Source organism: Trematomus bernacchii, unplaced genomic scaffold (genome assembly GCF_902827165.1).
Source record: "Trematomus bernacchii unplaced genomic scaffold, fTreBer1.1, whole genome shotgun sequence".
In the NCBI taxonomy this organism is placed as follows: Eukaryota; Metazoa; Chordata; class Actinopteri; order Perciformes; family Nototheniidae; genus Trematomus; species Trematomus bernacchii.
The window spans coordinates 9508105-9521611 of NW_022987851.1; the positions used below are offsets into that span (position 1 = coordinate 9508105).

The window sequence follows — 13507 nt, forward strand, 5'->3', positions numbered from 1 at the left end:
TTCAGATTATAGGAATCCATACGTTACAGGTTATTAATTCCTGTGGTGAAAAAGGACAGTTGGGTCTTGTTTTTAAAGTTGGGGAAATGTCATGAACAAATCATAAGATTCAGCTAAATGTAATGGCAATTTCTCTATGTTGTGGGTGGATGATATTTAAAGTATGTGAATGATTTGTTGTATCACTAAATTGAGTGAAAACTGACTTCAGAAGAAAATCTGATTTCAGAACAAACTAGACACAATGTATAGCAAATGGATTTTCTGTTACCTTTCATCATGCCTAATCATGTTTAAATGATTTCATTGTCCAATTCTCTGCTAAATCTTTTTTTAATTGTATGCAAGATGTCAGACTGACCAGAAATAGACACACTTGAGGACTTATTTTCCACTACTAGCCTTTTCACAGTCCCAAAGGGAGTTAATCATCAAACAAGTAGAATATTTATCGCACCAATTATCCACTACAAGTGCTTTTCCCCCAGAGAGAATGAGAGATACTTATCAATTATGTATTATTATTGTAACATGTTCTTATTTTACATGAAGTCAGTCAATAGCCAGGGGTATGTTGAGAGTTTCTGGTGTCCAACATTCCTCATGTCATATACAAGCTGAAAATAGGGCTCAGTGGGTAACAGATTACAGGCACTGCTCCTTCTCCACTGTGGTTCATGACTGAAATGTTAAACTGCGGTAAAAAGTCCCATTTTTTGTTTAAGGAAATGTGATTTATTCAAATTTCATTCTTTTTTGTCATTCACTCTCACTTGTTTATCTCATTTCACTCTTCATGCCTTAACCTTTGATTCTCATCCTCCTGATTTAGATTTGACTCCTTTTCCCTCACATATTATGCTTGCCAGAAAAAGGCATGCTCACCGCAGACTTCTAGAAAAACATTAAATATTTATCTTTATCACAGCTGTCACTGAGCAGAGGTGTGTATTGCTCAAAATTCATTTTGTGAGACCGATGTAAAGGTGCCTTTCAGAGTTGAAGAAAGCCCCAGGGAATGAGATATCATGTGCATTTGTTTTCCCTATGAACATATGTACTGCATCATCCCCACTTATACATCTGTCGCATGAAATTCCACACTCAGCCGTGAAATATCTTTACTGAGTATGAAGGAGCAGAGATCAAAGAAGGGCTTTATCTTTTTTAATTAAATAGCACGGGGAGAGGCTGCACTCTGGGGCTTTTTATGTCAGACAAAGGCTTATACATAATAAGATGTTTGTCATGTGTGTGGTTTTAATTCATGTTATTTAGTCCATAAAGCATAGTTGGACATTTTATGAAACACTCTTATTCTTTCTCTTGCAGTGGGAAAAATGAGACAGTCGATACCACTCAAGTTTAACAATAAATATGGAAATACAGCCAGCAGCAGGTTAGCTTAGCTTAGCATAAAAACTGGACAGGAAAAAAGTTAGCCTGTTTCTATCCAAATGTCATAGCAAATCCAGCTACCAGCATCTTTTTGTTTAATCCACAAAAAAGTGACGTGTTTAAATGAATCGCGACAGGCGACCAGCAGAAGTCATTGCATCCGGCCAATTTTTAAAGTGCTGGTATGCATATTGTTCTTTCATATTTCGACAGAACCAGACCAATTGTTTCAAAATGCTTTCCTTCTTTATGCTAAGCTAAACTAACTGGCTGCTGGATGTCGTTTCATATTTAATGGACAGCCGGGAAAGTGTAATCAATATTCACATCAAACGTCTGGCCAAAAAGGGAATGAACGTATTACTCAAAATGTTGAACTATTACTTAAATGCAGGTGTGTTAAATATGGATTTACTATGTAATGGTGTGAGCATATAATTGGAGCACAACCTTTTATAATACTTACTTTTTACACAAAATATTGTGTGTGCTGAACAAAGTTCATATTTACAAAAAAGACAAATACCCACCAGCATATCTAATATTCAAGCGTGTTTTATCTTTACATTTTAATTATTTTTTAATCAAGAGTATTGCTGAATTGGCTTATGAATAAATGGTTTGCAACAAAATTTCCCAACTAATCAAATCGGCATTTTAGTCCATATGCTCGTGGTGAAGGTACATCTTATTTTGTTCCCGTCTTTCAATTAGTGTTGTTTTTTTCCCTCTCTAATCTGCTTATTTTTTGGCTGGCTTGTTCTTCAGAGACCCTTTCATATCTAATTTTCCATCACTCATTGATGAACAACGACCTCTGTGGCGGGGCCAATGTTTTTCCGTTCTTGTGAAAAACCTTTGATTATCAATTCAAGTTTTAGGAAAGCAAGGTTGTCCAAGTTAACACAGCTCTATTAAAGAAGGAATTATGAAATAGAACAAAGCTAAAAAAAAACAAGAAATGATGGAGGATGTGTTAGAAATGTGTTTTCTCTTTGTGACAATAGTGTCTGTGCTCAGGGGAATTAGTGGAGCTCAGTCCTGCAGAAAAGGCCACACAGCAAGTTATTCCAAACATAAACATGCGCTCAGTCTGAAGGGAAACAGAACAAGGTCATAAAAAGGTTGTTGAAATTATGACCCAGTGCAGTTCCTCAATGCAAGACTGTGACTCACAATCTGCACTTCATATGAGAGCTGGTATCATTTATTTCTACCAGGCGCACTGGATATATGTTTTCTTTGGCCAAAAGCAATTTTAGCTTTTAATAGAGAAGCATGGACAAACTGAAAGAAATTACACTGAAGAGCGATGGAGAGGGTGTTTGTCATATATTAGAGGCCTATACCACTCAAACTCTCACAATAAGCCCGGGGGTTTTATTTATGTTGTTATGATGAATGTTTTCATCCACACTGCCTAACCCATTGGAGCCAGTAAAAACACCAGAATTAATGAAGACTGTCAGGGATGTGCTAAATTTTCTGCTAAAAAGGGGAGACCTGACTGTTATTGTTTTTTTATTATCTTTTATCATAGTGCTTTTCTTTCTATTTATCTCTGTATGGATCTTTTTCTAAATGTAATATCTTTTCCGGAATCTCTTATGAACAAGACGAGGCACCTCAAAGGGCTCATGCTTGAATTTGAGTGTTTACAAATGGCTATATTCAGAGATTCTTCTGTGAATTTTTTCAATACACTCTAATGTAAGTGGCTAGTGTTAAAGTGCACTGTACTTCTGAGATGCAGAACAAAGCTTTGTGTGCAAGATGAAAGTGCAGGTCACAAGTATAAGACCTTATCAGCCCATAGAATTTCAAAGAAAACCATCACCATAAGAGATGACGTACAGTATATCCTTGGTGTTTTCTTATCAATCATACTGGGTCAACAATGTAGGACAAGTATACTTAGTTTTAAGACAATACAGCTCAACAATGATCCTAATCATTTGGCCAAAGCAACAAAGGAAGTATGAAGTGTCATTTATTGACTTGCGGCTGGTAGACTACCATTTGTTGCCTATTTAAGACTGAAATCTCCTCACTTGTTTTCACAAACATTTTGCTTCAAGGTTTTTGGACATAGCCATCAGCAGTTGAGGTTGCTTTGGTACATCTTTTTACTCTGGCAGCGGCATGGGCCAGTGACATTTACTTTACCATTGAGAACATTTGTAATCAAAATTAAGGGTTTTAGGATTAATGCTGTTCATTTGTTGAGTCAAATTTCCAAGTTAAAATCCATGACCTGTCTGTGTGTGTTGTTTCTAATATGAACTCAGTAACAGGTTGTTCAGTTTCCATCAGTTTTAGATTGTTGTGTGTCAGTCAGTGTGTGTGACATGGTGTTAAGGGACCTCAGAGGTTGGCTGGATGGTTTGAAGCTGTCGTCTCTGTTGATGGACTCCTGTTACATCTGCACACTAGCCCCATAGCAAATTTGCACTCACACACACAAACTAAAACACACTCAGGATCAGTTTTGTCACATTGTCGCAGCCCCATCGAGGTGGCCTGCAGGGATGATGAAAACAGAGGTGTAACACAAGCTGCTGTTCGAGAGTCTCAGACATGCAGACAGATTTAAGAGGAGATATTGAATGGCTTCATGGCCCATCCACTTTCTCAGTCACTACCACCATGCTTTTCCCAGCAAAGAGAGGTAAAGGTCCAGTTTATCTATAATCCAGATACAGAAGCTCTCAAATGTGACAGTTCAAATGAAAGAAAGGAGATAAGTAGGCATTTGAAGCTGACAATAAAAGAAAAGGTTGAAATTCCAATTGTAGTGGTTCACACAGAGAATGCAATGTTCTACCATTGAAGTGTTAGGAGCTTTGTGCAGAAACATGGTGGAGCGTCATACATTTGTCTTTAAACAAGCCGATAGAATAAAGGCTTATAAACCACTTACAATGAAGAGCTTCAGGCATTTATTTTCCTTGATGTTGTTTTTACATAAAAGCACCTTTTACTGAATGTCTTTTACACGTTTAAATATTGCAGGCTCTGCTCTCAAATCAATGGTTTTATTTTGCCAATGGCTACATTTTTCTCAAAATGCTCAGTGGCATAGAGAACATTTGGTGCTGTTTTTGGGTTGAGGATAACAGTCAGTTTAAGCGTGAGATGTGAACACAATATTTAGATTTGTTTCGCCATGTGAGTTTCTATTAAAAACGTTTAAAAGAAAGCTCCATAAATTAGCATTTCTTAATCATTTAACCCTGTTGAAGTAATTCTGCTGATGATTGCTTTAGTGTGCCAAATTAGGACCTACACATATTTATTTATATTTCTGAAGTGTAGTATTGACTCATGATTTGTTATCTCAAACACAAGGTCATGTTCAGAATTGATGCTTGGTGCTACATTTAGATTTTTTGTCCATATCCGATTTCTTTGATTAGCTATTCACACTATGTTGACCATGTGGCCAATATCAGGTTTCAGTGTGATCTGGTAAAGGTCCTGAAATCACCCGGATGCTCAAAAGAACAAAAGCAAAGATGTGACATGCATCACTGTCTTAGAGAAGTAAACAGGTAGTTCACTGAAGTCAGTATTCACGGTTTCATGTAGAAATGGGAGCCAGCTGAGTCAGAGATGGACATTTTGTATGAACTGCGATACGACATCACAAACTTAGGATGCATTAAAAATAACAGATTCCATGTGATTTCTGGCACTTTTACCTGCAGTCTGAATGCATATATCAAGAAATCTAAAATGGATCTTTGACTACAGGGTTTTAGCTCCTTCTTGGCGGTTAGCAGCAGCGGGAGGTATTTATGCAGAATTGCTTTCACTTGCAGTTTACGCCATCTGAATATTCTGATGAATTGAAGGGCCCCTCCACAGTAAAAATGAAAAATCATACCTCTCTTCTTCTCAGCATACTGCTGGTATTTACTTTTGCCTCACAACCCCTCAGCATAAATCAACCTCCGTTTATTTCATATGTTTGTACAGCTACACACATTTGTGCACAGGATTAAAATACTGAATGTGCCTTCAGGCTGCTTCAGGGAATGCCAACTCAATTGTCACTATGTTCATTGATGCTGTTTACTATGTGTTTATCCAGATTTACAATTTGATGACAGGAATTTAAATAATGAGGGGAACAGACAGATTTAGCCTGAAAGGAAATGTATGGTGTGTGCTGCTCCTACAGTTGAATTCATAATAAATTGCCACTGGAAGTAAATTATGTTTATGTGCAAGTAGCCTATTTAAAATAATAATTAAACTTGCTGGTACAATTATTTGTACTTGTACTTGATAAAAGATTTGAACCAACAATAATTCAAAAGAAGAAGGCAAAAGGATGATTTGTGCATTATTACTTTACTAATTTACTCTTTTGTTGTTTTTAGTGTGAGCAACCATTTTAAGCAAAGAATCAAACTCCGAACAACAAGGAAAGTGCAGATATATTCACTTCAAGCAAGTTCATCCCTTAAACTCCAAAGACAAAGTCATGAGATGTGGAAGCAGCACATTGAAATGGTTAAAATGCTTTTCACAAACATATCATGCGACTTAATCTGGTCCTCACACTGATAGAAGTATAGGAGCACATAGACACACATCTCATTCCCCCATGATTGTCTGAGCTCTCGGTGAAACAATGTGTCTTTAAAGTAATTTACTCCATTCCCTCGCCTGTCTTCACTCACTTTAATCCTACATCAATATGACTATCCATGCGCAGCACCGAGAAAGAGTAAATGAAAGATAAATTTATTCCATCTCTTCTCAGAAATCTTTTGTTAAATTCCTAAGAAACCAGTCTCATAAGATCGTGTATTTACTCAACATTCCTGTATCTTGTTTGCATGTTGTTTAACATTTCTGAATGTATCATTTGTATGTAGTCTACCAGTAAACCTCTCTGGTTGTTGATTACATTTTGGCTGGGTTTCAGATTTTGGGAGTGTTTTAACCAGCATTATTCATCTTTAACACTTTGGTGGTATTCCATGTCCTACAAGATTAAAGAGGAAATTAAATAAGGAGTAACACATACTGTATAAGCTATTTGGGAATATGCACAGTTTGGTGTTGGAACAGTACGTAAATTGCGTGTTGCTAACACTCAACATCAGCTTGAGTGGATTTGACCCACGGACCAATGCATTTCTCATTGTGAAGCGGTCCCTGCAGGTGGCCATTTCACTGATTACTCCTTCCTCTCCCATTGAAGATGTGTTTATGGGGAAAATCAGTTGCTGCAGGGTTTGAAACTGCTTCACAAACAAACCTGCTTCGTATATATTGGCTGCACAACGATAAGCAAGGATAAGACAAAGAAATAACACGTATAGAAAGTGTGTTCAAATAACCATGATCTTTCTATTAAAATAATACAAAGAAAACAGGCCACCTACAGTATGTGAAAATATTCAGGCCATATGCAGAATTTCCACTTAAAATAAGCTGTATCAAATAAACATACTGTACATGAAGAGCTACTGTTTTAAGGAGCAGGCTATAAAAACAAATCTGTAACAGTGGGATACACAATAGCTTTTGATTAAATGTGTTGCCAAGTGGCCCATGTGACAGCTCGAGGAAGACAAGATGTATGAAGGAGATATACTCCATTTTGAACTCATATAAAAGGCTTCTTGCACCATACAAACAAAAGACATACAAAGAATGAGTTAAAGGTTTTGTATTTTCAGTGTGTGTACAGTAAACAATAATTACATCTCAACAACATGTACAAGTTCCACACAATGTCTTGTGTAAATTATCTTCCCTATTATTTTATCCAATTTTCAGATTACACACGTATTATTATGATATATGCTTATGAGCTGTAGTCATGGTGTTTTTAAGGCCATCCATCTTTGCTAGCCACCTGACAGACTGTTTATGCCATTTTAGAGGATAATCCCCATTCCCTAAGCAATCTTTTTATAGTGCAGCGGGAGTTAAAGGAGCCTACAAATAATGCCAGAGGTTGTGTGTTAGTAATTCCAATGCTAATTCCAACTAATGCAGGATGGTAAGATCAAGAAACAGATAATGCAGTGCCAAAAACAATTGTAAGTGATAGAGATCACCTGACGTCATTTTCTCATTGTTCAAAAATCGCAGCATCCATTTCTCTCTATTCCACTTGACACTTACTCACCATGAGCTGACAGGTTGAAGGATGTTTCTAAATCTCTTTTTTCTCTCCCTCTGGGTTTCTGGCTGCAGGCAGATCTCACTTGTCTTTTTTCTTCTGTTGTTCAAATTTGATTTTGCATGTATTCCAAACACACCAGGCGTTATTGTTCCTGGCCTCATTATCAGGATTATTTGTGCATTTCATTTGTTTTTGTTGCACCTGGCTCTTTTTTTTCATTCGGCTCAAACACATTTTGCTCCTCCAAGAGCTTATGTTGTATCTGCGAGGTTCACCCCTCGAGGAGATGACTCAGTAACCTGCATTTAGAGGGTGTAAAGCCTGCTTTAAATTCTCCTCCTGTCCAAACAGAGGCTTACTTACACCGTGCGACGCTTTGCTCCTATCCAAGTCTGTCTGTGTGTGTGTCTCTTCCTCTCTCCTCTCCATTTTCTTTGTGTTTTTCTGTGTGTGTTTGAATCATGTGTGTGCGCTCTGTACCTTCATCATTAATTACAGCTAGAGTTACATCTGGAAAGAGGGAAGAAAGTGCGTCAAAGGTGGAGGGAGACAGAGCAGATAGGAAAAGACAAACTGTGACCGTAAGACAGACCGCTGTGTGATCCAAATGGACAGGCGGTGTAGACTCCCAGAGTGTCTTTCAGAGCTGCCAGGCACGAACGTTTGAGAGAGGAGAGAAGTCGTGTCAGGTAGAGGTAGAGGGTTTTCTCCCTGCATGACTCACCCTGTCTCAGACTGAATGGCAGTCTCAGACGAGAGTATACCACTTTTGGTCATGTTGAACCACTCTTTTAGTTTGATATTCTCCACTACAACAGAGCACGTCATTCACCATGTGTGGGAGTCCATGTTTTAAGTTATTCTGGCTGTTTCGACCTCTGCTCAGGCTTAATTGTGCGATATAAATAACACAAAAACAACACTGTTCACTTCGATTTTCTCTTACAAGAAACGTTGACTAACCTGGGGTTTGTTTACGACCTGTTATGACTATTCTTGCTTGTTGTCCCTACCCTTTTTAGAGCAATGTTTCCCTATTTAGAGAAAGCAATTAAAAATCCTGATGGTGGTATACAATAACCATAATAAACCTTCCTTAAAGATATCCTGTGGATGTTTTGACTGTTAGCAGCACTATGGAGCAATGTGTTGATGAGCAAGAATGGCCGTAGCCAGCTGCTGACGTTTTGACATCTGTATTTTATGTACTAAAAGATCATTGTATTGCTAGCTGTGCGGGAGAGACTAAGTGGTAAAGATGTGCAGGGTCCTCCAGTGACAACACATTTGAGCTCCCCGCAGTCATTTACACTTAAAAACTATGAATAATGAAATCTTGATGTGATATATGAGCATTTGAGTTGGGTTACATCTTTTACAATTGAGCTGGTTTGAATGGTTATGATCTATAAGTAGCCAAATATGATCTACATTTAAACTTTCCACAATCTGGCTTCAGTTTAGCACTAGGAATGTGATGTTATTTTGCTCATAAATGCAGTAAATAAGCTCCATTCAAAGAAAACATCTGTAACAAACTAATTTCTAAACCCTGGCTTGTCCTTGTTTTGTTTGTATCTCATGCTCTGCTATCAAATGAATGAGGATTTGAGGAAGTTATATCCACGGTTAATAGCAACATGGTAATAACATTATTAATGTGTCCTCCAAAGGTCCAGGGTATACAAATATTTTTAGCTCATGTAACGTGGACATGAACACTGCAGGTTTCATTTCATTATAATGCAGCACATGGTGTGGCAAGTATGACTTTGAATTTGTATTAGCTAATACAAAAGAAGGCTGAAGATGTAACACTGCTTCCAGTGGAGGGTAGATAAACACAGATATAAATCTGTTGGGCCTGCTTGATAAACATGTTGTACCAAAGTCTTTAGGGTGTAATTAATCTGTGTCAACATCATTCTGGACACATTTACATATTATCTTTGGCAAAGGCAGCACAGTAGCTATTCCATTTGTGTTCAGCCATGACAAGCCATGTGAATGTTTACCAGACGCTGCTGTCTCCCATGTTGTTGTTGTGTTTTCTTGTATTGTTTACTTGCTGCACATTAAGCTTTCTTTTTTTTAGGGAGGAGGATGTTTTTGTAAGTAAATCACAACTGGTCGGGTTCAAGGTGTAAATGTTCTGCTACACAGGTTTTAAAGCTAATTATGGGGTGTCAGGCACCTAAAAAGAGATGTATTCATGCAAAAAAAATCACCTGATTAACTTTGATCAGTTGGAGCTTCAAGAACAATAAGTTTCCATATTATTAATATGCAGAGAGGAATGTGTCTCTGTCTTATGCTGCAATGTCTAACTCCTTGTGTGTGTGTGGGTGTGTGTGTCTCTGTGTGTATGTGTGTGTGTACTTTGTGTGGGTGTGTCTATGTGTGCCCCAGCAGATGTTATGGAGGGGAAAAGCGCCATTCTGCTGGGCATGAGTCAGTGGAACTCAAATGACCTGGTCGAGCAGATCGAAACTATGGGACACATGGAGGACCAGTCGCATGGTACAATACACACACAAACACACACTGCAACAGATACACACACATGCCACACACACAAATTCACAAATGTGTAATCATATTTATGAGTCACTGAATGATGATAATGGTGGATACGGTGGATGAATTGTAGCTTCTATTTAAAGCTATATGAAGTAATGTTTGAGTTCTAGGGGCAGAAAGAGTAAAACTAAAAGGAAAATAATCCTGGTTTCATTTATCGAAGTGTGGTACAGGAAAATTGTTCACTTCAACTGTGCTGAGACCCACTATAAATCAACACATTAACACTGCAGGGGGTTGTGTTAGTGTGTGTTTATTACTACAGGGTATGAAAGGAAAGATGGATTACAAATTATGTCATCTCTGAAGACCTATCAAACATAAAGACTTTTATTCATCTTTGAGGTGCGATTTTATAGCCTAATTGTAAGTAATATCTATTTTCTTGATAGAAATTAGTACAAGGCTCCCTTGGAGATTATATTTATCATCTCAATTGGACACACATGGTTTAATACATTATTTTTTATAAAAAGAAAAGTGCTTGGCAAAATGCAGTTGCACTGTGGTGTGAACAAAGCTGGGACAGGACCCACAGGACACAGTGTTATTGCCTGTTTGTGCACAGCATATCCAGCAGAAAAAAAGCTAAATGGGCTTCCCATAACAGATGTGTTTCTGGCCATCTAACAACACGTTTTTTTTCTCATCTACGGGCATTCAGGCAATGCCTCGGTCAACCAACTCCTGTGAAAACATCTTAGTAGTTCACAGTATAATCTAAAAGGGAAAAGATTGGAGGCTCCATGCTTGCAAAGGGTGAACATTTAGTCATTGAAGCTTTATATGAGCCTGAATAAACGAAAGCACTAAGTGAGCAGCAAATAAACATAATGGTGGCTAAGATCTAACAATGCAGATATGCGATGTATTTCGAGCTCAGTGCTCCTGCTCTGTGCTCCTGCTCTGTGCTCGCAGATGCCTGAGGAGGAGCGCTGAGCTCGAAACATGTCTGTGTTCGGCTCTCTTGAAACATCGTTTGAAATAATATTGTTGCAAGCAAATAGGTCCAAATCTTTTTCACAGCTGTTGAAGGCTGCCATAAAAATCCTTTAAACAAGACCTTACAAGATACAAAAAGATTGAGCACAGATGTGTGTGCGTGCTCAGCTTCCCTTTGCTCTCTCTTCTTTTCTGAATCCTTTTCCTCAAATATAAATTGGTAAATTAGGCACAGGAAAAAATAATATGGGAACATATTCTTCCATGCTCAATATACTGAATGTATTTTCTGTTCAAGGTTAAGCTCAATTCCTCAGTGCTGTCAAAGATCCTGAAAACTGCTGTTCTTTATTTTGGACTTTTCTTGAACCTTTCTGAGAGAATAATCCTCTCCTGTACATCAAACACTGTCTATATCTGCTTTGTTATTGTGTTCATCATAAGGAACAATAACATAGACAGATGCTGTGCCTGAACTAAGCAGCAGAAATATGTTTGAAGCAAACAGCACCAGCAGGAGGATGATCATTTGTTAGCAGGTTTACATATTAGTCCTCAAAAAACGTCAGATCCAAATCAATAACTTTCTCCAAAACGAGAACGTTTATTAGATTCATGTATCACAGTCTCTGGTGTGATTTATTGACACTAACTGAATGACATATCACCCAGAGGATTAACAGCACAGTATTTCTCATACATACAGTACTCACAATTGTTTCCCCTTAAGATCATAAATCAGATTTATGCAGACCAGTCATTTCTTAATGTGATAACAGGGGAAGCAAATTTGTTCCCAGTTGTCAGGAGTAAATTGTTTTTCTAGGCTTTTTGTCAATCTCTATTATGGTTTCAAAGCTATGCGTGACAGATGAGTAGTGCTGTTACCTATCGACATATCATACACTTCAATGGTTTACCTTATTTATATATTTAAGCTATATCATTTATACATTTATTTGTTTGCTACATAAGCTTCCCTATGTATGTCACAAGACAGCAGGTGATAAAAACAATGTGGCTTTAAATTGAATGGCAGCAAAGAAACAATCACAATCAGTTCAACAACAAAGAGCTAAATCCATTATATTAATATGGATTCAATAGCAACAGTGCTTCACAGCTCCCCTATCAGTCCTGTGCTGTTAGCAATCAATTCGTTTTGCATTTTGTTTACTGACAAATGAACCGGCTCTCGGTGTAAAGGCCAGCTCTGAGGTCTGACAATCTGAAGTAAGAGCTTTTAATCACTGAGACTCAGTGTGAGTACAGTCTGGTCCTGCAGAGATGAAAGAACCCGCTCCTGCAGGGATGCTGTACTAACCCATGTGGTGGTAACTGGAGAAGTGGGCACACTGTGCATTTTTTACACCCCCCCACACACCATTAACAAACCACTCACGAAGTCTAGAAATTACCTGTGAAGTGGTCCACTGCAGCAGCAGTACCAGAGCCATTCCTCATGAACAAAACATGAAGAGCTGCCCTAGTTGGTCAAGGATAGGTTATATATCTTTTTTAAGGTGATATTCTGTGTGTTTTCCTATGAAAAGAATGAAAACAAACAATACATTCCTACTACTAAACAAATATGAAATATTGCTAGTCATACGCCACTCAAATTTCATTTTTTTTAAGAAGAGTTACGGGTTTCTGTAATCAGCCTCAGCAGTCTGAGTTGGACGTATAAAGCGAGTATCTTCCAATGTGATGTTGTCTGTAGTGCAATAAATGGGCAACTGTTTTCAATGCCCCTTTATAATATGTCAGTGTTGAAGTGAAGTGCAATATTAAAAATACTGATCATAAAAATACAGATATATTATAAAGCACACAGCAAGGTGACTGACGAGAGCTGTTGATTGCACATGACAGGATGTAGTTGATATCTTCCTCGTACAACTGTCGACAGTTCCAGTGAGTTTCTTCGCTCCTGCATCACATCTCCGATCACTGTTACTGTGCACCTTGTCTCCATTACTGACAGGGTGACAGAGCTGGTACGCATATCAGTGGGGCTAAAGAAGTTAAGCATACATTCACCCAATTACCTCAATTTGCATATTTATTTCCATTGCTTGCATATCTTCCTTGCTCCACACTTGTAAGACGCCAGGGAAAGATGGAATGACGCAGGAGTCCTCGGTTGGGAAATTGGACATCCTCGTTCACTGGAGCATCATGGTTAACCGACGTCCTTAAATTGTAGCGTTACTACTGCATCACTTGTCACTGGGCTTAATGCGTAAGACATCCCTCATAGTATAGTATCGTATTTAGTTCTATATGTATATTTTCAACAAAATATATACAATTAATTCTGCTTTTAATTATGAAGTGTAACCTCAAGGAATACGTCTGATAATACTTTTAAAGGAAATGTCAGAAACCACATTTTGCTCTTTTCCTATTATGGCTCATGACATTTCTATTTATGTA

At 37.9% G+C, this 13507-nt stretch overlaps 1 protein-coding gene across 1 annotated transcript in view; it reads left to right on the forward strand.

The window, feature by feature from the left end:
• Positions 1–13507, forward strand: part of pitpnm3 (PITPNM family member 3) — a 69142-nt gene that overhangs the window by 15562 nt on the left and 40073 nt on the right. Inside the window, 1 exon segment of the mRNA XM_034112968.1 lies at positions 9959–10066. Within this exon segment, the coding sequence (XP_033968859.1) occupies positions 9959–10066 (108 nt within the window).